The 23,981-nt window shown below is 38.6% G+C and overlaps 1 protein-coding gene across 1 annotated transcript in view; it reads left to right on the top strand.

Moving 5' to 3' along the window:
- GALNT2 (polypeptide N-acetylgalactosaminyltransferase 2) overlaps window positions 1–23,981 on the top strand; it is a 263,931-nt gene that overhangs the window by 161,918 nt on the left and 78,032 nt on the right. Inside the window, exon 3 of the mRNA XM_072647466.1 lies at window positions 10,194–10,347. Coding sequence (XP_072503567.1) covers window positions 10,194–10,347 — 154 coding nt within the window. The remainder of the gene's footprint in view (window positions 1–10,193; window positions 10,348–23,981) is intronic.

Genomic DNA, 23,981 nt, shown 5'->3' with positions numbered 1-23,981 from the left:
TCTTCATTTTCCCTATGACCAAGATAATTTGAATTTAACGTTAGCCTTGATTTAAGAGATGAAACCGAGATGGCATACTAATTAAGGGTGTGGGTGGTTGGAGGGTAGAATTGGGGAAATGATTAGAGACAATCAGGTTTTTAAGTACCAAGTGCACAGAGTTATAGTTTGAAGGGAGAAAGAGCCTACATGTGTCTAAATTCAGTAGTTGGAGGCATTAGAGGCAGCCTGGCCTAATGGAAAAAATACTGGAGTTAGATTCAAGTCCTGATTCTTCCATTCTGTAATTGTAGACAGATCACTTGACCTCTAGGCCTCAGTTCCTTAATTTGTCAAATGAGCGTGATGTGCCAAGATGATTTCCAAAATCCCTTCCAGCTAGCTCTAATAGTGTCTTAAAACATGACAGGGAAATGTTTTAGAATGGTGATGAGCCATAATATGTACTAGTTGTATGATGTTGGGCAAATCATGACCTCCCTGAGCCTCATTTCCTCATGTGTAAAATGAGGGAAATGAACTAGATGACTTAACAGATCTCTTCCACTGTTAAATCTGTGACCAAGAGTAAGCCATGTAGGACAGTTTTTAAAGAGTTAGTACTTTGTGTTCTTGGTTCTTGACCCATAATTGGTGTTTAATAAATGTTTGTTGAATGAACTTAGTAAATGTCTAAGTGACAAATATGTCTTAAACATCGTGCTAAGTGTTAGAAAAGAGACAAAGGTAAAATAAGTCATTTTGTTATGGGGGTATTGTTATATTGTTGTATTAAAGGAGAAGAGAAGGCAGCATGCAACATCTCTAGGAAAGATGTCATTGCTGTGAGATGTATCATTATTATTCCAGAGCCTCATAGGCTGTATTTTGACAGAAGCTGTGTTGAAGGCAGTTGTCCCTTGGCTAGGGTTGCTGGCTTTTTGACATTGTTAACTATTTTCCTTGAAGGATTCAGGTTTCTTTAACGATACCCATTGCGAGGCATCACAACTTCTGACTTGTGAGGGGAGAGAGGGGAGGGAAATATTTAATGAGTGATGTGATACCACTGTGCTAAATACATGAGCAGTGCAAAGAAATACAGGTGCCCTGCCTTCAAGGAACTTAAACTTTAATTGGAGAGATGGAAGACCCAGAAGGCAACATTACAGGAAGGTCACAGGGCAGTAGATCATAAGTGCTATCTGGGCTTATGCAGTGCTATGAGATTTCAGAACACAGGGAGAGATCTCTGTGGGCTCATACCTTGTCCTAGGAGGGATTCCCATATTCAGTATAATGGACAGCTTGGAACGTGAGAGATCACAGAGACAGTTACTTTACTAAAAACTTATTCAGGACTCTCAGGTAAAAGCATCCAACACTGAGGTTCCATAGAGATCTCAGAAATTCCTCATTCAAGGCATAGAGCAGTCCTTATATACTCTTGCCCAAATGCCCCATAGTCGGATTTTCAGGTCAGTCCACCTAGGGGGAAGGAGGACGAAGTCGAAACAGATTTCTCAAGTCTTTTCCACAGCACCCTGGCTCACAATAGCCCTGGTCGGTGATGGGTATGTGTGGTTGAGGGTAGAAGAAAAAGAAGGCAGTGGTTAATAGCCCACAACAAATATCATAGATAGATTTGGAAGAGACTGTGAAGGAATTTAGCCTAAACCATCCATTTTACAGATGTGGAAGTTGAGGCCCCAAGAGTTAAATTGGCATGCCCAAAGTTGCACCCTAGCAGAGCTACAATTTGAATGTAAATCTTTTGACTCCAATTAAAGTGTTCTTTCCAATGAAGCATTTTGGCTTTTCTAAGTAAATCTTTGTGGAAGCCATGGTGTAGAGACTATCAGCATGGGCAGGAATTGGAGAAGTGTAAAAGAAGGTAAAATAGTGAAAGGCTGCTTAACTTTGAGTCACTAGCATAGTTTACTATTCTATTTAGACCTGTGGTACGGTCTGGTATTGTTTTATCCTTCCTGGTTTCTGGAACTTTCCCACATTCCCTGGCTATGGGTTTTAATCCCAGTTTTGAGTGACTGTTCAAATAGATACATCTAAGGCTTTCCTTTTCAAAGAATATCATGGAAGGTACATAACCCCTAGAGGTCAATACAAACAATCTCTGGCCTCTGGGAAAGATGACGACAAAGGCATTGAGAAGCTATCTCATTTTTACCCCCATCTTCAGGAAGGTAATCATGTATTAGCCAGAACAAAATTGTCTTTCATTTATCTGTCTCTCTATTTCTAACCCGATGTGCCTTCTTATTCATTTTTAGCCCATTTCCCATTGTTGTACCTTCAGTGGAAATGGAACTTATTTCTGCCCTCTGAATGTTTTGTGTTTTTGAAATATTAAGTCACCCATCATCCTTTTCAAAACTAAGCAGTCCTAATTTCCCTATTTTTCCTCATATATTTTATTTCTTAAAATACCCAATTCCCTGTGTTCTCTTTAAGTTGTGAGATTTTGAAAGAAGACAGAAGTACAAATTGATTTATGAACATCATTTGAAAAAATCTCAATAAATTCAGCTGTTCTGTCTATTGTTTTAACTTTACCTCCCCTCTCTCCACATTATTCCTGTCAGACTGTGAATTACCTATAAATCCTCCTGCCACATCTTCCACTCAGGACCTCAGTTGGGTCCCTCTAAGCATTTTGGGGGGTAGGGTTCTACCTTCTCCTTGTGTTTTGGGGTGGCTTTGGAGTCTTTGTGTTTTCAAAATTTAATGTAATATCTCTGGAGTCTAAATAAATATTACTTTAGAAGAAGAAACGTCATGATAGCCTTTGGAGATTAAAGTATTTTTGGCTTTAGGGAAATAAATGGGGCAAAGTCATGGAGTCAGAGGTGATATTGAGGATGTTTATGTGACAAAGGAGTGGCAGAATAGTATAATATATCTGTGTTTCATAAAAACTTTGGTTGTCACAGGATATCTATAAAGTCAATTTAATGAGTTCAAGTAAAGCATTTATTAAGCACCTGCTAAAGAAGAGATCTTACTTTTAAAGGCAGTTGTTCACTAAAAATCCCAAAGGATGTGGACTCTGGATAAAATCTCTGTATCAGAGAACAGCTGATAACTCTTCTGTCCTTCAGATAATGAAGTCTGGGACACTGTCTGATGGAGTTATCTCATGGTGTCTGTCCTCACATGACTTGAAGCAGAGAGGCTCTATTCATAGGGTTAAGATTGGAAGTATTCTGAGAGGTTGCCACCATGTTACTGCAGCACACGGGACTGGAGAACCCTACACTTTAGCCGAATCACTCATCCCTTCTAATATCACTCCCCAGCCCCTGTAATGTATCCCTTTTCCTCTCCCTAGTCCCATACACATATACAATAAAATTACATAGTGCCCTCCTTTCCTTGCCTCTATACTCAAGAGGAAAAATCAGGGCAGTGATATATGAGGCAGAGAGTTATAAATCCTGGCAAGTGTTCTGTGCTTTGGGTGAAACAGTTAAAGACTCTACCAGTGGAAATCATTATGAGGTAGAGGAAGGAACATTGACCTGGGAGTCAGAAGTTGAGGTTCAAGTTTCAGCTCTGCCATTTACAAAACAAGTAACCTCAGGCAAATCATTATACCTACCTGGGTCTCAGTTTCCCCATCTGGAAAATAAGAGGAGACCTCTAAGATTTTTTTCTACTTCTAAAATCCTATGATCTTCTGAGCCCCGTCTTTGCTATTCATGTACCTGTCATATATGGTAAATTACAATGTTAATGCAGTGGTAACTAGCTAATGTTCAGGCCAAGTCCCTAAAATTAATTTTAAGCACAAAGACAAGTCAGGCATAGCTATAGTCCAGATTTACGAAACCTGCTCATTTGAACTCTGTAATCGGAGTTATTCATATAGATTTTTGGCTGAAGCACTAGGTAAATGCCCCATTTTAAATTATACTGTGGCAAGATAATGTAAGTACAATGAAGAGTTGAAGGTTGTACATTGACTGGTACAGATGTGTGGTTTTCCTAAATGTCCTTTTCTTATGGTAGTTAGATAGAAGGGATGGGATTTTAAATGGGTAATTTGCATCCGACAACCTCCTGATGCTTCTCTAATGCGAATTACTTTGAGAGAAAAAAATGTCAACACCTTTGTTGCTGAACCAACTAGATATTTGTCTGAAAAATGAAGTCTTTCTATATCCAGAGAATTCATTGGTTTTTAGAGTCTGTTTCCCATCTGAAAGGAGAGCCCTGTGTGACCCCAGCTTCATTGCCACAGCAACCAATTGTAACATGACAGGGGTCACAGCCTCAGAAAGTGATAGCAGCAGAAGTGGGTGAGCTTCAAATAAAAATAATATATTATTTACTCCATGACCTTAAGTCTTTCTTGTTCAATACACCATATCTTTTTCTTTATGAATTGTGGGAAAATACCTGGAAATCTGAGAAATCAGCATTGGCTCTGTGTGTTTGTGTTTGTGTTTGTGTAGGTCAGTGTATGTGCCTACATTTGTGTGTATCCTTGAACAAGTTACTTTTCTGAACCTTAGTTTATTTATCTACAAAATAAAGGTATTAGATTAGATCAGTGTTTCTCAAACTTTTTGGTCTCTTGACTCCTATAACCTCTTAAATTATGGAGAACTGCAAAGAGATTTTTTAAAATGTAGATCCTATCGATGTTTACTGTACTAGAAATTAAAATGATAAATTTAAAATATTTGTTAATTAGTTTAAAAAACAAATCCATTACATATTAAAATAAATAGCATTTTATAAAGGAAAAGTAACTGTATTTTCCAGAATAAAAAAATTTAGTGAGAAAGAAGAATGGTACTATTTTGCTTATTTTTGTAAATCTCTAGTGTCTGGCTTAATGGAAGACAGCTAGATTCTCATATGTGCTTCCACCTTCAGTCTGTTACAATATGTTGCTTTGGTTGGAGTATATGAAGACTATATGAATAAGTATTTGTCTTCACACAGATATGTTGTTGGAAAAGGAAAGAGTATTTTAATAGGCAGATAAAATCTTAGCATTATTATAAAAATAGTTTTGACCTCACCTACTGCTTGAAAAGGTCCCAGAGACCCTCCAGATGTTCACAGACCATACTTTGAGAACCACTGTATTAGATGATCCAAAGCTCTGAAATACTGATGCTGTGTGTGTGTGTGTGTGTGTGTGTGTGTGAATGTACACACATACCTTTGTTATTGTTGAGTCATTTTGAGTTCTCTATGATCCCCATTTGGGGTTTTCCTGGCAAAGATACTGCAACAAAGCTCTTCTGACAGATGAGGAAACTGAGGCAAACAGTGTTAAATGACTTGCCCAGGGTCACACAGCTAGTAAGTGTCTGAGGTTGGATTTGAACTCAGGTCCTCCTGAGTCCAGACCTAGAGCTCTGTCCACTGTGCCACCTACCTGCCCACCTTTTTCATAAGTGACCTTTATCTGGAATGTTTCAGAAGAATGGAAGCAGCATGGAAGATTTGTTTTCATAAATCAAATTTACTCAGAGCAGTTTGCATTAGTACCTTTTTAATAGTTGAACCAAGACCCTTTTTCTGTTTCCTAACAAATTGTAAAGACTAAATACTTTAAAGACTACATTTCCAGCATGACCAGTCACCAGTATTTAGTGAGTGTTTAGTATACAGGAACTTATGATGTGTTAATGGGCTGTCATAACTAGGAGAAAATATAGTATTTAATGTAAACATATACAGAAGTTTCCCTTAAGATCGAAATTCTGTCTAATGTCAGCAGTAGCCAGTTGTTAATTACAATTTAGCTCTAGAAAGATGACCATAGAACAATCCAGAATTCATAGCATCATTCTCAATAAGTTGGCATTATTAAATAGAAGTAAATGATATTTAATTGCATCTTCTTTGTTAATCTTACCTCTTTATTCTTTGAAAGTATCCACACAAAGCCAATCATGTTAAATTTAGTTAGCTAGTGCTGGCATTAGCCAGAATATTGACTTTATTATTATTGACTTCAGTGCAACATAAATGCATTATATTATATAAATATGGTGTAGAGCCTAGAACATTGTGCTTATAGGAGTAACTACAGTTATGTTTTGGCAACAGTGAAATAGATAGGATGATAAATTTGAGGGATAGTACTAAAAATAGTATATTTTAGTGCAACTCCTACCAAATTGGGAAAAGATTAGTGGAAAAAGGTTTTCGTTTCCTTTTAAGATTTAAGGCAATAAGAGAAGGGACATACCCTGGAAATGTGAGATAGCTTATAACAAGCCCTTGAGATGAGAGTGCATGCTTTGGATGTAAAATAACTTTTCCCAGTGGAAACAAAGAATACAGTGTGGGCCTGCCCTTAGTTAAATTGCTACTTTTTTCTTCAGCAAACATGTATTTAGTTCTTTGTATTTCTATTGTGCTAGATGCTATGGGACGTATAAGGATAGAGAAAGATAAATGAGATGGTCCCTGTGCTAAGGAGTTTACAGTCCAGTCTTCAATGCTTATATATTTCCTCTTCCCTTCCACCGTTCTTCCCCCACCTCCATCCTTTTCCTACCTCATTCTCTTCTTTCTTAATCCCAGTATCTCCTGACTTTATGACTTCCTCAGTATCCCTCCCAATTCTATCTTCTGGTATTCCTTCTCCACACATCTCCTTCCCTTTGCTCCTTCTGCACTCCGTACTCTTACCTATTCTAAGTCCCTTTGTGCTCAGGCTCTGGATATGTGACAGGCAACTAATTGTATTAAGACTAGAGTATTAGTATGAGAGGGCCAGGCCTATCCCTGACTTTCTCCTTCCTCCCAAAGTAATGTTTTGACCCATGACCTGCTGTGGGCTTCAATAACTTCTTTATACAATCAGTGTCATTCAGTTTTTCAAGTTCAGTTTTTGTAAAAATCAAAAAGTGAGAGAGGAAGTTACATGAACAACTTATTAACACTCTACTACAACACTGGGGCAGTGCTTATAAACTGATGTAGAAACTTCTGTAGTGGAGTAGAGGAAGAGAATGTAGAGTAGATGCTTTTTATGATGCTTCTCCAATTAGAGAGGCAGGTTACCTCCCTCTCTGGAATGATATGAGTGACCCCAGGATGTCACAAAGAGGTGAATCCCTGAGTGCATCCGGTCAATGTCTTTAGTTCCATGCCTTATGCAGTCAACTCCAGTGGGATTCATTGAGACTCCTCATTGAGCAGCTAGATTGCATAGTGGGTAGAGAGTTTCCTTGAGTCTCAGAGCAACAGAAACCAATAGATTATTGACTACAGTCACTAAGTCCTGTCCAATCTTCCTCTGATGTGTTTTGAATACCTATAACCTCTTCTCTATAATATTAAAATCCTGTTACTTCCTCCTTCCTTCCTTCCTGACCCATCAACCCTCCAGAGATGTCCCTGACCCCCTCTCACACCTAGAGAAGGTAACCAATTCACTTAAATCTGGGATACCACCTTGGGAATAAGCTATTCTGACTGGTTGGTAAGTCAGTAAAACTCACTTCAGCCCACTATATCCAACTGATCCAGATCATGCTTCACATCCTGTTGAGTCATCAACAAAGAAAACCAGACTTCTGCAGGCATCTTCCCATCTCCTTTTCTGGATCTTCCTCCTGATCCCATCATTTAACTGTAGATGTCCCTCAGGGTTCTGTCCTGGATCGTCTTCTCTTTTCCCTCTTTACTACTTCACTTAGTGATCTCATCAGCTCTTATGGATTTAATGATCATCTCTATGCTGAAGATTCTTAAATTTACCTGACCTGCCCCAGTCTCTCTGCTGAATTCCAGTTTCACAACTCCAGTTGCTTTTCAGATACCTCAAGATGTCTAATAAACATCTTAAAACTCAATATATCTAAAACAGGACTCTATTTTCCCTCTAAACCTTCCTTCTCCTTACTCTCATCTTCCCTATTAATTTCATATTACAACCCCCCAGTTCCTCAGGCTCACACCTAGGACTCCTCCTGGACTCCTAACTGTCTCTCACCCTCCATATCCAAGCTTTTGTCAATACCTGTCATTTTCACCTTTGCAACAGCATCTCTCACATATGTCCCCTTCTCTCCTCTCCCACCATCATGGTTCAGGCTCTTATCATTTGGCATCTGGTCTATTACATAGCCTACTGGTGGGTCTGCCTGCTTCAAGTCTCTTCCCAAATCAATCCATTTTCTATTCAGTCACTGAAGTGATTTTCTAAAATGCAGGTCTGATTACATCACCATCACCACCACCACCACCACCATCAACACTACCTCAATAAATTCCAGTGGCTTCCTATTGCCTCCAGGAGTAAATATAAAATATTTGTCATTCAAATATATATATATATTTTATAACTTAGCCTCTCCCTACCTTTCCAGTCTTTTTATACCATCTTCCTCAACACATACTCTTTGATTCATTGATCCCATCATTTAACTGTAGATGTCCCTCAGGGTTCTGTCCTGGATCGTCTTCTCTTTTCCCTCTTTACTACTTCACTTAGTGATCTCATCAGCTGTTATGGATTTAATGATCATCTCTATGCTGAACATTCTTAAATTTACCTAACCTGCCCCAATCTCTAACTTACTAACTTTTCCTGAACAAGACACTCCAACTCTCAACTCTGGGCGTTGTCTCTGGCTATGCCTCATTCCTAGAATGACCTCATTCCTCCATTCCAAATACTGACCTCCCTGCCTTTAAGTCTGAACTACAATCCTGCCTTCTACAGGAGCCTTCCTTAACCCCCTTAATCCCAGTACTTTCCTCCTTTAATTATATCTTAATATCCTGTATATAACTTGCTTTGTATATATTTGTTTGGATATTATCTTTCCCATTAGACTGTGAGCTCCTTGGAATTTACTAGCTTTGTAATGCCCCATTGAATTCATAGACCACCATTTGTTTAGCCATTCCCCAACTGATAGTCATCTACTTTGTTTCTAATTCTTTACATATCACAAAAAATGCTGCCATGAATATTTTGGTATATGTGGAAACTTTCTTCTTATCAGTGACTTCCTTTTTTAAAAAATTTCATTAAATATTTCCCAATTAAATACCTTTTAAAAAATTTAATATTCATTTTTAAAATTTCCTCTTCTGAATTTTTACGCTCCCTCCCTCCTATCTTGAGAAGATGAGCAATAGGATATTGATTGCATATGTGAAGTCATGCAAAACATTTCCATAATAGCCATGTTGTGAAAGAAATGCAGCCATACACAAAATGAGAAAAATAAAGAAAGTGGAAAAAGTATGTTTCTATCTGAACTCGGTGTTCATCACTTAGGAGGTGAATAGCATTTCTCTTCATCTTTGGCATTGTTTTGGATCAGGTTGTGCAGACCTGGTGTAGGGTGTAAGACTGGAAAGGCGGGGTTGTGGGGAGCAGGTTATGAAGGATTTTGGATGCCAAACACGATTTTATATTTGGTCTTGGAGGTGATAGGGAGCCTGGAGTTTATTATTTAGGGGGCTGACATGGTCAGACCTTTACTGTAAGAAGATCACTTTGATGGCCGAGTGGAGAATGGACTGGAGCAGGGAGAGAAGGCCAACCAGCAGACTGTTACAATAGTAGGGGATAAGAGCCTGCATCAGGACCGGACCTGTAATTTCACTGGTATAGAGAGCTACCTCCATCAATGCAGATTGTTGTCTTCCCTGAAAATTATAGTCTTGAGAACTGCTCAGAGCAGTGCTCTTAAACTGAGAGCATTGAGAGGTTAAGCAACTTGGCTGGGGTTACACAGATGGACTTGAAAGCAGGTCTTCCAGTTCTTTAGTTGGCTCTTTATCCACTACGGCAGGCCGTCCGTACCCCTAAACTGTCCTTTTTAAGGGGCAGAAATAGTGGAAAGTCATGTAGACTTTTAAGTCTGGTAATGTAGTTTTAATTTAGACATTGCTTCTCTTCATTTTTTCTTGAGATACACATGTGTGCAGTTTTATACTGATGGATACATATTTCAGCTGAAATGTTTTCTGTTTTGTTTTGTAGATGGATGGATAGATAACATAGCTACATAGATAGATGGATGATGGATATAGCTATATAGATATATATTCTTATATTCTACTCTGAATGAAAGTATGATGTTAATAAGAAATCCTGATCATGATTCCCTAGGCTAAAACATTGCTTCAGTAAACTCTGTTTTGAAAAGCTTTATCTAACCTTTGCTTTCTCCCTATTCTCCCTGTGCTCTGCTCTCTTGTAGGGAAGGTTCGGTGGCAAGACTTCAATCAGGAAGCTTACGTTGGAGTCACTATGGTACGATCTGGTCAAGATCCATATGCTCGTAACAAATTCAACCAAGTGGAAAGTGACAAGTTGCGAATGGACAGAAACATACCTGACACCAGGCATGATCAGTAAGTATTGAGATGAATGTCAGCATGGAGTAAGACTTGCTTATTTCCAAAGGATGTACATGCCCGTTGCTTTCTTGTGCAGTTCTCAATACAAAGGTTCTTGGGTATTTTTGCCAACACTCACCTACCTGGGGAAAATTGTTGTTGTTCACCATGGGAAGTAGGTGAACATTTGATCCATATTTACGTAGAGCTGGGAAGGATTCCCAGACATGCATGGGGCTGTTGAACCCTTCTTTTGCATGAGTGTAATTGAGATTTGGTTTTGGCCTTTTAAAATTTGTGTGGCATACATGCATGGGTGGCCAAGTTGAAACCTGGTTTTTCTAAAAAACCCATTTCTAAAAATGGAAATTCATAGTCTGTTAATTTGTAGTTTTGCACAAATTGTTAAACACATTCTCAAGCAAATCAAGACTTCCCCTCTGCAAGCATACTCATATTGGGAAGAAACTAAATTCTTATTTCTTAAGGTACAGAGGCACTTTGACATAAGGGCAAGAGTATGGGAACTAGGAGGCAAACGAGTTCAAATCCTGCCTGTGACACTTGCTGGTTGTGTGGCTATGGGCAAATCACTTAACTCAGCCTCAGTTACCTGATCTATAAAATGGGGATGATACATTCTAGTACTTAAATCCCAAGGTGATTATAACAGTCAAATGGAATCATATTTGTAAAGATCTTTGTGAACTTTACTGCTGTAAATGTTAGTTATTATCATCATCATTGTAAGGTTGCTGTCAGAATTAGAAGTGACCTGTCTTTATAATACTATAAATGATTCTTTCCTCTTGTTTCTTCCTTGTTCTATGAAGACTTTCGGTCTAAGGGTGTAGAGTTTGCGGTTTCCACAGTTATGAAACTAGACTTAGGTCCTTGGGTATGTTGAAGTGAGTTTCACCATTGTTGAATCGGTAAAGATTTTGAATCCTTGGTTGCTTTTAGCCATTCACTCCCTCCTGTCCCTTTAAGCTCTGACTAATGCTTTTTGCCTGAAGAAGTCCTTGATTTAACGTTGTATGAAAGGGGTGTCCTTGGTGACTAATTCTGACTTCAGATTGAGGAATGAGGACTGTTGCTTTTTAAAGGGTTGAATGGTTCTTTCTGCTTTAGAAACTGAACTAGGAAATGAACTAGGAAATTCTTGGTTCCAAGGTGACTAGACTAGCTCCTGGTTTCCTGAGGCATTTTGATTTGGGAAATGTAATTTACTTCTCTCTGTAATTTCGACTGATGGCAGGTAAGAAAATCAAGATGAATCAACCTATGGTTAAATGTCACCAGTTAATGTACCCCTGAGTTGTCTTCATTTTATAAACAGTCTTTATTGAGGAGATAATCATCTGCCATTCTGTTAGTATCCTCTTATTGTGCGGATAAGTAAGATACTATTTGTGAAGTGCTTTGCAGACATTAAAACACTATTTAAATGCTACTACTATTATTATTGTATGCATTTTAATAGCAGGGTTATGGGCATATGGAAAATGTCTAAGATATCATTTAGTTCAATCCCTTCATTTTATAGATGAGGAAAAGAAGGCCCAGACAGATTGGTTAGTTGACTTGCCTACATTCTTTCCTAAAAAGTGCTGAAATATCCTGTAGGCACAATTAGCACGTGTCTATGAGGACCCCAGAAGTAAAGTTTGCCTGGTCCTTTGTAGGGTTGCCCAGGGACTAGAGAAGTGGTGTGAGGGGAGGAATTGAAGGCAGTGGGTTAGTCCCTTAGTGCCCAGGGACATTTGTCCACTAACGTTCACTAACACAGTATAGCTTCTAGTTCACTGTGAGCAGTGATGCAGTAGATAGAACGCTGGACCTAGAGTCAAGAAGACTCATCTTCCTGAGTTCAAAAAATATGGCATCAGATTCTTAATAACTGTGTGACCCTGGGCAACTTAGACTCATTTACCTCAGTTTCCTCATCTGTAAAATGAGCTGGAGAAGGAAATGGCAAACCACTCCAGTATCTTTTTCAAGAAAACCCCAAATGGAATCACGAAGAGTTGGACATGACTGAGAAATTTGTAAGATGTCTTCTTTGGGGTTCCATTTCTTTCTCTTCTTCCTCATCTGTATTTCACAGAGTGAAGAAAGAACCCTAGGTATGGAGTCAAAGGGACCTGAGGTTGAGTCCTGATTCTGCTGCATACAAGTCTAACTAGTCTATCTGAGTCTTCTTTTCCTCACCTATAAAATGAAGGGGCTGAACTAGATATATTAAATATTTTCTGTATGCCTATAATCCTGTTATTAAAATGCATGGAATAATAACAATAGCTAGCATTTGTTTTAATTTTGCAGAGCACTTTAGAAATATTATTTATCCTCGAAACAACTGTGGAATTATATTATTATAGTTTAATAATAACATATTATGCCCATTTTATAGACAAGGAAATTGAGGCAGAGTTTAAGCAACTTGCTCAAGGTCACTAAGCTAAGAAGTAGTATCTGAGGTTATATTTGAAATCCTATCTTCCTGATTCCATGTCTGTCTCTCTACCTACTGTACCATCTAGATGCCTCTTATGTAATATTATGGAAGAGCTGCTTTCCAATCTTGCCTGGGCACACCCTGGCTGTATAAGCAGGGAGAAGTCACTTAGCCTCCCAGGGAACTCTCATGACTAGAATTTGCTGAACAGTAGCTGTTCTTTATTGGTAGAGGGGAGAAAAACCTCAATATTTGTCTCAGTATATAGGTCTGTGGTTTATCTGCTTCATGATAAATGGCATACGTGCATATGCACATGTAGAACCTACAGGGAGAGACATTAAGCATTTGGTATGACTCTTTTATCCAGACTGGGGGATTGTCTCAGTTTAATATTCAGAATCATGAATTATTATTTTTGTGATGGACTCACTCATTGGCTAAACCAGTTTATGTGGTTGCAGGCAAACCACTAGGGCACCCCTTAAGTTATTCCACGGAACCTTTATGTTCTGAAGGAATGCATTCCTGAAAGTGCCCAACATGTAGGCAGAAGAGTAGTAGCCGAGGGGCACAGAGGCTCTGGCTCTAAACACACTAGTAGTGTTGCTCAGTGATTAACTGATAATTAATATGGGCTTAAATCCTATCAGTATACTTAAATGAGTATTCCCCCTTTGGTGACTGAGACTAATATTCCTCCCAGGCTTTTGACCATGCTTTCTTGTAACTTTCATTTAGAAAGCAAGAAGAATGGACCATTCCGATTCAGCTTAATTCACTAATTAATAATAATAGCTAGCATTTATATAGCACTTGCTGTGTGCCAGACACTATGCTAAGCACTTTACAAATGTCATCTCATTTGAGCCTTACAACAATGCCAGGAGGTAGGTTCTATTATTATCCCCATTGTACAATTAAGGAAACTGAGGCAGGTGGAGGTGAAGTGACTTGGCCAGGGTGAAACAACTAGTAAATGTCTGAGACCGGATTTGAATTCAGGTCTTCCTTACTGCAAGCCCAGTGCTCTATCCACAGCACCACCATGGTAGTTAAATACACTATTGACAGACAACTGGGGACTCTTTGCTTTTAAGTTCCTAGATTCTTGTTCCAATTTCTGAGTACCTCAGGTTGGTTGTTTTTTAATTCCTTTTTATCCTCAGTGTTTTTTAAATACTTAGCTCTTTGCCTTCAGCAGAGCTTGAGTATTATAGTCACCACCACATCAGAGTGAATTTTAAAAGGTTTTAAATTTTCCTTCCAGATATTGTGGCATGCTCATTTGCAAGTGTTGAGGGAGAAACTTGGCTGTCACCCATGTTTATTTGATTAGGTAGGTTTTTTTCCACCATAAAGTAAAATGAAGTGATCTTAATTAAACCCAATTAACAAGCCGCAGACAGTGAATTTAAGACAAATGACGTGAAAGGCAAGTTTCTCTCTTAGTGAAGGGCCAGCTTACCTGTTTGAATTTTCTTCTACAAATCCCAGGAGTAAGTCTGCCTCAGCTGGTGCTTTTAAAATCTTTGACCTGCCTTTAGAAAAATTGTTTCTGTACCTTACCCTGCTCTTACTCTTGGCCCAATTATGACTTTGTAGGTTTAAATGATTGTCCAGGGAGATTCAAATCTCCACTTGTAGTAAGACAAGAAGTGTTATAAGTTATTCTGAGGGAGATAAGAAAGAGGAAGGGATTAGCGTTGTGATTGTATTAGAGGTGTGATTGTGATGTCCTGGTTGTAGAAAGCAGATACTCCTATGGGTTGAACTGTCACTTTTATTCTTTGATTTAAAAGTGAAAAATAAGATCTACAGGGAAAGACTCAAGGAACTGAGGTTATTTAGTCTGGAAGTGAGAACAGCTTACTTGAAGACTTTACGTATAGGAAGGGATCCTGTGCTGCCATTTTGTTTCCACCAAGGACAACTTAAAAGGAAATAAATTAAAAATGGAATTAGAAGAGAGCTGGGCTAGACATTAGGAAGAACTTCGAACACCAAATCTCATGAGACACTGGAACATGATCTTTAGAAGCGTTTTGGAATGCCTTTCAGATTTTTAAGTCTTGTCTGGAAACAGGGGAATGGACTGCCAGACCATAGAAACTTTAGGGAACCACTGACATTTTTTTTTTTTAAACAGGAGAGTGACATGCTCAAACCTAGGTTATAGGATCACTAATTTGGCAGCTTTACATTTGAATTAAAAGAATTCAGTTATTCCTAGGAACCAGTCCTAGTGATGGGGTTTCTTTATGCCATCAATACTGTTTTTCTGATCCTTCTGCTAGCATTCCTAACTCCAATTTCTAATTACACAGGTGTTTATTAACTTGCATTATCCATCTGTTGCTTTCTTTGTGAATATGTTCAGTCTCAGGACCCAAGGGAATGGGTCCTGAGTTAGCATTTTGGTTTCATCCAAAAGATTGTTTCATTTTCAGCAGGTATAGAGTTATCCATTTTAGTTTCTTTTTGATGGTTGTGTGATACTAATGGAGCATGATTATGGTTGGTGAATATTCTGCATGATAATAATGGAAGCCATCCAAGGCTGGCTGATGCATTGGAGAGATGAGAGAGACTAGAATTGAGGGTATGGTTTGGTATATGTGTTGTACCTCTAAAAGCATTTTGGTGGGGAGTGCCTTGATTTATTTGGCTACTGTTAGCAACAACAATAATAATATTTTATTATTAATTTCATAACTTTGCAAAAGTTATGAAAGTGCTTTCATCCCAAATAAGCAGGGCAGATATTAGAAGCTCTATTTTTATAGACTTTGAAACTGAGATTAGGAGACATGAGATGATTCTCCCAATGTCATATAAGTGGAGGGTCCAACTAGTAAGTGGAGGGTTTGCTTAGTTTTAGGTTAGTGGTCAATATCTACTCTATTATCCTGCCCCAGAAGCTAGTATTCTTTCCTTACCTATTAAATAATGGTCATAGTAATAACTCTTAGTGCCATTTCTTTAGTTGTAAGATTGAGCGCGGTCTGCCATGATTTTTATGTAAATGTAGTGCACCATGAGTATTTTGGTCACATAATAGACACACAGTGGCAAATTGTGGGTTGGTCTGATTTACCTTATGAAAGTCCTGGAATGTTTCTTAGTGGTTCATCTTAGGATCAAAGATTTTGAGCTGGAAGGGATCTTAGAAATCACCTGGTCCATCTCCCTCTTATTATAGTTGAGCAAACTGAGGCCCAGAGGAATTAAGTGACTTGCCCAAGGTCAACTAAGTAAGAATTGGAAGAGCCAGCATTTAAACTACTGTTCCAGTGTTCTTACCAATTTAATTAAACCATTTAGAAAAGTAACTGGGAAGAAAATGCGTTTTTTCTCAAAAAATAAAAACAGTGGTGACGTTTGAGGGGTTTTTTTCATTCTTCATCCTTCTAAATTAATTAAATTACACAGAACTTTGGTTTGGTTTTGTTTTTGTTTGTTTTTATGTAGAAGAGGCCCTGTATTTGTACCTATTTGGACTACACCTGCTTGAAATTACTAGAACGCAGTATTATTGCTACTAAGATTATGTGTTTCATTTCTGGGTAGGCCAGTTAGCTTTGCTTTGTTTCATGGCCATACGTAGGACTTATGACTCTGGCTGACATGTCTTACTCTTAAGAGAGACCAAGAGAGATTGTGGATAGATCAGCAAATCCCTCCCCACTGATGGAAAAAAAACAGTTCAAAAACATATACCCTATTCATAGTGTATGTGGTCAATATAACTATGAAAATAGTGATTAATGACCCCTCATCTTTTCTGCTGAATACGATGGAACCTCTTTATAGTTAGTTCAGAAACAGAACTAACACTTGCCTAATCAGTCGGGTGTATTATTGTTATATTCCCAGTGTGTATTATATTTTACGGGCCATAAATTCAGAGTCTTAGAATTTTAGGACTGCAAGGGACATTACTGATCAAGTAATTTGACAAATATTTATTGAATGCCTATATGCATGTCAATGCTAGAGAGAAGACGTGTAGAAAAAGACTATAACACAAGGTAAGTAGTGATAAGTGCTCAGAGAGAGGTTCAGACAAAGTAACATTACGTTTTAAGAGGATTTTGAGCTGGGTAAAGGATCAGGGAAGTTTTCATAGGAGTGGTAGCATTTAAAGGATTGGTTCATAATTCTGGTAAATAGAAATTAAGGGATGAGGATTTAGGGAGAAGAACATTGTAAGAAAAGGTGAGACATCAGGACATTTAGGGGGACTTGGTGAATGGTTCAAGTTGACTAGAGTATTGTGATCATGAAAGGAACCCAGCCAACTTGGCATCTGTTCAGGCAAGTTGGATCAAAGTGTCTTAAAGCTCTGGGAACAGATCACACTCACAGAAACCCCTTGAAGAAGTGCTGAGGTGAGATGAGTAAAGGGGCGAGCGCTGTACTGTTGGGCCTTTGGGGGGAACCAGACTTGTACGGCTTAAGTGGCTCAGCATTTTCTTCTTCTGAGTCTCTCCATTTTCCGGAATCTTGGTTCACTGAGTGTTTTTATTGGAAACATTTTCCAGAAGAAAGCAAAGTGTAGAGGAAATATGGGCAGCTTGGAGGACTGATGGACTGTCGTTCTGTCTGCCGAGAGGAGCCCGAGACTATTTACCTGGAGATGTTATTTATGTAGATGAAATGAAAGAAACCTGGGGGTGCAAAGTTACCTTATTTTACCTGCTTTTCCTCTTTCTTCATTCAGCAAAACTTGTTCATTCATATTATTAAGTCCTTTAGAAAAATAACTGGGAAGGGAATGTGTTTCTTCTCAAAAAAAAAGTGATGGAGATGGTAGGGGTTTTTTTTTCCATTCTTCATCTTTTTTAAATGGATTGCTTTGTTGGATACATTTTTTTAAAATGTTTGAAACTGAAATATTGTTCTCCAGACAATAATGTTGCTTTAAAATGATCCCCTGTTAAAGAGATCAATCTTAGAACAAACAATCTCTGTCCATGTCAGTTAATGGGCGTCTACTGCAGGGATGACTTTTAAATCAAGAATAGAAATTTTGCCTTTGTGTAGTGTTGTAATTTTGTTTTGCTTTGTCCTTAAAAAAAGAATGTATTTTGACCAACCTTTGAATGTGTCTTTTTAACATAATCCAAACTGATCCAATTTTCCTAAAATGCAGGCAGGTGCTCATTAATCTCCAGTGGCTTCCTATGACCTCCAGTGTCATAAAAGTCACCTCTTTAGCATCTAAACCCCATTGCAGCCTGTTTGCTCCATACATTTCTTATCTTCTTATACTTTTCCCCCTCTCTGCATTCTCAGTTAAAACTGAGAGTGGTCTGCTTGCCCTTCTGATGCTGTGCCTTTGCATTGTATGTCTTTATTTACATGATGGGCAAGTAGGTGGCACCATAGTGCACATAGTGCTGGACCTGGAGTTAGGAAGATTCATCTCCTGAGTTCAAATCTGGTCTCAGACACTTACCAGCTCCTGTGTGACCCTGGGCTTGTTTACCTCAGTTTTCTCATCTGTAAAATGAGCTGGAGAAGGAAATGGCAAAACCACTCCAGTATCTTTGCCAAGAAAACTTCAAATACAGTCTCAAAGAGTCAGACACAACTAAAGCAACTGAACAGCATTTATCCAATCCGTTTATCCCCTTTAGAAGGGGAGCTCCTTGAGAGCAGGGATTGCATTTGCCTTTCCTTTTCTCTATAGTGCTTAGCACAGTGGCTAGCATAGATCAAGTACTTAATAACTGATTGAGTGTGAGGATTTGGTGATCAAAGTCAGGGTGGGGAGGGTGGAGACCAGGAAAGGAAAGACACAGACAAAGGGTTGTTGGTTTTGTTGTTTTTTTTTTTTTTTAAGGCTTCAGGAGGCCTTTTTTAAGACATTTAAGTATTGGGTTAGTGTTGTTCACTTTAGATCCAATGTCAGCATTGATGTAAATTGTTTAAAAAGAATAACTGATCAGGATTAAGAGCCTTGTTGGGGTTGAAATTCTAACCCATGAAGAGTAAGTATCTTTGGAGCCAAGAAAAAGTTCTCAATATAACCTCAGCCAGACTTAAGTAATGGTTTGGATATAGATAAATACAACAGGATTTAAGTTTTATTTCTACTATAATGAAAGGCCCAGAGAAAATTTAACAACAAATATCAAGGTTTTTTTCCTCCTGATTTGTGAAAATCTAAAGGTAGAATTAGAGTACCCATTGGTTTCAGTTTATTGTACAACTTTCTTTGAGGAAATACATTATCCTTTATAACTTTGTTGACTTTCTATCTGTTGGCTGAGATGGGCAAAGAGAAAATGGAGCAGTAAGGTGAGAAGGAAGTTGAAATGACTTGCCTTAGTTCATTTAAATGCTGCATGGTGGTCAACAGCCAGAGAACCATGAACCTTTCAGATTCTTACTTACTCTAGGTTGAGTTTATTAGACCTGTCTGATAAATTGAGTTTTGGTCTTCCATTTCTTGTCCGTGCCAAATCATGCCTACCAAAAGTGGTGAGAACAGGGTGTGATGGAGGTGGCTCCTAATTGTGGGATCCCCAGGTAAAGCTAGAGTACCTGCTGCTCTTCTCTCTGTCATAAGCAAATGTTGTTGAGTTTAGGGACTCTGGCTTTTTTTTATCTTTCTCCCCCAGTACTAGTACAGTAATACATTGTATGTTATGGTTGAGGTGTTTCAGTCATGTCTGACTCTCTATGATCATACATTGGAGGCTTTTAAAATCTGAATGAATGAATGACATAAGAGTGAATATCTGTCTTTTTCTGCTATTTAGTCAATGATGTTGAACAGGGGTGGGCTACACCAGGTGGCATTTGTGACTGAGGGACTACCATCCATCCGAAGGAGACTTTGAATATACCTGTAACTGTTAGCTTAAGACTTTTGCTCCTATCACCTTAATGAAATTTTGTAGGTCATGACTAATCCTCAGAAAAACTTTCTTAAAAATCCCTCCTTTGTAAGGTACAACCCCAATACCCAATGGCATGTCAACAAGGGAGTTTGATCTCTTCACTAAATGGAGATAGCTTATAGAGGCGGATCTACTTTTAGGTTGGTGTAGCTTATATAATCAACAGACGTCCTAATCAGTATCACCAGCAAACCTTTTATTTACATTCTTCTTTAGCCTTGACTTTGCAGCTTTTCCAAGGCTTCCTTTCTAATGTAACCCTTGTCTCTATTTTCCCATAAATTCTCATAGAAACCCTACCAAACAGACAAGAGGCCTTTTACTTTACTTTTCCCACCTTGGGAGTACCAATATACCCCTGGGCCAGGGCTTTTGTTATCTTAGGGATGATTAAGCAATGACAGGGCCTGGAAAAGGCATTTTGCATTGTAGGCAAAAATTTGATGACTGCAATCCCTTGTGTATTATTGTCCACCAGAGGCTGTGAGCCTTCATTGTAACCCATTCAGCTTGACATCATGAAATTCAGTCCTACCTGCTATGGAAAACAAAATTTAGGGGCATTTGACATGTGCATAAAATATTTGTATTTTTTAATGACATATACCCTTTTTACATATATGTATGTATATCTGTGTCTATTTGCATATAATATGTGTGTATACACACATGCATATATATACAGAAATCCTAAAAAATACCTCTCATTATGCCTTCTTATATATTTCATTATAGGTGCCTGCTCCTAGTCCTGGCTCCATGTTCAGGATCTCATAAATGTTAAAAATAAGATTAGGTCCACTTTAAAATAGTCTTTGTTATATATACTGAAAGCATATTTTTTAAAAGTAACTCAGATAGTCCAGTGCATAAGAAAAAGTACCTTCTGCCTGAACATCCCTCTACAGTCAAACCAGTCTTTGCCCAAGCTGATTGGACTCTTCTTTGCAGTCAGCCTCCGTTAAAATGTGGGTAACATCAGCGTATCAGCAGAGCAGTCCACAGGTTGAATGTTTACCACGGGCCTGGTACTGCTCATGTCCACCACTTTGAATCTAGAGAGCCCTTCTTTTCTGTTAGGTAATTGATCTTTACAATATCCCCATAAAGGCTGCAGGGAAGTTGGAATTTGTCTACAATCGGAGCATTTTGGAAAGGAGTTGGTCCATGACTTTCCTCTACTTGAGCCATCTTTTCCCCTGGAAGTTTTTCCCTTTTTTAGGTTCATTTGTTGAGCTTGAGTCCTTGGCACCTAGCTTGGTTATAACTGGAAAGCTAGGAGAGTTGAGTATTTGTTATATTTGTTGATAGCTGAACTCATGAGGAATGGAAGTTGTATTCCCAGCCAGCCACACAACCACTGAATCTTGAGGAACTGGGAAGAGATGAGGTTTGGCTGTTAGACACTTGTTTTAGGCTCACCACACACACAAACACACACACACACACACACACATCCCACATACACACCCCAGCGTGCAAGAATGAAGTCTATTCTTGTCCTCTTAGATCTTTTGCTCATTAAATTCTGGAAGATAGCTTTCACTCCTACTGTGATCTTTTCAGTTAGTTTACCCACCAATACAACTTTCTTCCATCTGCTGTGAATGGTGATAGTAAGTCTGTGGAGATGCATTTGATGTAGAGGACTCACAGTGGACCGGCTGTTTTAAAAACATTTGTTTGCAGTGATGGATTCCCTTGTTGACGCATTCTGTGAATGGATTCTTATTCTATGTATAAGAATGATAAAGAAAACAAAGAGTTCCTTCTCTCTGTCTCTCTCTCTCTCTCTCTCTCTCTCTCTCTCTCTCTCTCTCTCTCTCTCTCTCGCTCTCGCTCTCGCTCTCGCTCTCGCTCTCGCTCTCGCTCTCGCTCTCGCTCTGTGTGTGTGTGTGTGTGTGTGTGTGTGTGTATGTGTGAGTGAGAGAGAGAGAGAGAGAGAGAGAGAGGGAGGTGGCCTTTGAGGAGGAAGGAGTTAGTCTTATTCTACTTTGCTGGGGACTGGGAACACCAGGCATGATCTGTGGCTTGGCAGGCAGAGCTTCATTTTCTAGTATAGGTATGCTTGAGTTAAGCAGCAGAGATGGACAGTATTTCTCCCTATAGTGCCCCACTACATGGTTACTGGGCAGAATGAGTCTGGATGAGGGAACAATTAAGAAGTAGGCCATTTTCTTTATTCCAAGAAGAAATTCCAACAGGACCATCAGAACATTATACAGTCAGTCCTTAACATTCACAGAGGTAAGTTCCTAGAAAACATTGCAGAAATAAAACAAGTGTTGATACATTGAGCCTATGGGAGATAGGAGATTAGGTTCCCACAACCATTCAGAATTGTAATCTTCACTAGAGATTGCTGAAAATATACTTTTCTGCATACAGTTCTTTATGAAAAAATATTAATTCTGGTAATATGTACTTTTCCCAATACAGTAAGCATGAAATAATCCATAAAATGAAGTACACAAAATAAAACTGGTAACATGCAAAACATTTTTCTTGCTAGTTATTCCCTAGAATTCTGTGACCTTTTGTGCTAACGTATTAATAAAAAATACTGATTTCAAGCAATATTCACTTTTCATAACACATGAAATCTACAGTACCATAAATACTGTACACTAAATAAAATTCTTAAAACCAAAATCTTTTTAACCTGAATCTTACCTTCCACTGTGTCAGATAGCAGTGTGAAGGCATTGTGCTGTATGCTATACTGCTGTAAACTTGACTACCTTGGCCACCTTCTGAAAAGCAAAGGAGAGGTTGCTGCGATTTTAATCATTACTATTGGAAGATGCCAAGACTGGCAAGGTCCCTGACATTCTGTCCTTCACAGCTGGTGATGTTGGAAATCATGAAGGATGCACAAGCTTGAAATAATCCATCAGTGACATTATACCCTTTGAGGGTGTGGGAGGAGGGGAGCATAGCAGAAATGAGTGATGTTTAACCTTGAGGCTGTAATCAATGGTACTGTTGGCAGCCTCAATATCTCTAGCCAGCTGGTCAATTAGACTAACAGCAGGCTGCAGACATTCCAGCAGGAAGTTTACCTAACACCTTTATTTTCTCCCTAAGACACATCACTGACTTTGCACCCTTGGGCTTGGAGCCCAAAGAACTTGCACTATACTTTGAGGGTATAATTCCAACACAGAACTTCAGTTATACAGGCAAACAATGAAAATACGCAATAAATGTATGGAGGGCTCTTTACTCTACCATGGTACAATGAACAAGACCAGTAAAATGCCCAGCAGGATTCCAGTCACTCCTCAGACTTTCACACATTGCACCCTCTCATTTTTTTCTCTACTGTGCGTAGCTGTGAATGTGGCTGGTTGCCCAACACAAAAGTGAAAATGAGGTTACCAATAAAATCACATGAATGATTGAAGTCATGAAAGTTAGACTCGGGAATATTGAGGATTGATTGTAGAAGTAATAAGATCACTCAATAGATAAAAATAAACGAATGAGTTTAAATTTAGCAAGATGCATTGGGGAGCACTGTGCCCTTTTCTCCCTCAATCTCCTGGTCCCAAATATGGAGCAGTCATAATTACACAAAAGAGACAGCCCTTTACAGCTCTATTCTTTCTCATGGAAAAAGCTTGCCTGACTTAGAGAAGAGACAAAGGAAGCTAAAATACATTTCAACTCTTCTAGTCTTTGCAAGTCACTCTTACCTTATTTCAAAGATTATTTCTAAGCTTCTTTAGAGAAGCTGAAGTGTCAGTTGATGGTATACATTTCCTTATATGAAAGAATCTGTCTGCCCACTGGCATAATTGATCATTCAGTAGCATATCTCCTGTTTTTTGCTGTAGCTTTAGCGATGAGCCTTCTTCCCTACCCACCCCCATCCCACCCTCACCCCTAATCCTGTTTCAACCAACAAAATAAAAATACTCACTTTAAAAATACCACCAGCCTTAAAGATATTGTTATATCAGCCTTTGGAATATTCTTCAGTATACTGTAATGAGGAGAAAAAGTAAAATCTAAGGTGCTATAGAAACTCAAGTGTGTCTTGTAAGAAGGAAATATCCCATGGTTTCTAGCTTCTTGAAGTAGCTCTCAAAGCAGTTGGAAACTTCCTCTAGAAGCTTAAAATAATCTTTAATAGCCATTTCTTTTCAAATTATTTTCTCCATGGAATGACAAATGTTAGATGAAATAGGTTCAGAAATTCCATATTCATTATCCATTTCTGAACATTTATTTTTCAATCTGTAGATTTCCCGGTCACCAAGGTAGATGTGTACTGT

The sequence above is a fragment of the Notamacropus eugenii genome, chromosome 2 (assembly GCF_028372415.1).
Source record: "Notamacropus eugenii isolate mMacEug1 chromosome 2, mMacEug1.pri_v2, whole genome shotgun sequence".
Lineage (NCBI taxonomy): Eukaryota > Metazoa > Chordata > Mammalia > Diprotodontia > Macropodidae > Notamacropus > Notamacropus eugenii.
This window is presented reverse-complemented; position numbering and strand designations above follow the sequence as displayed.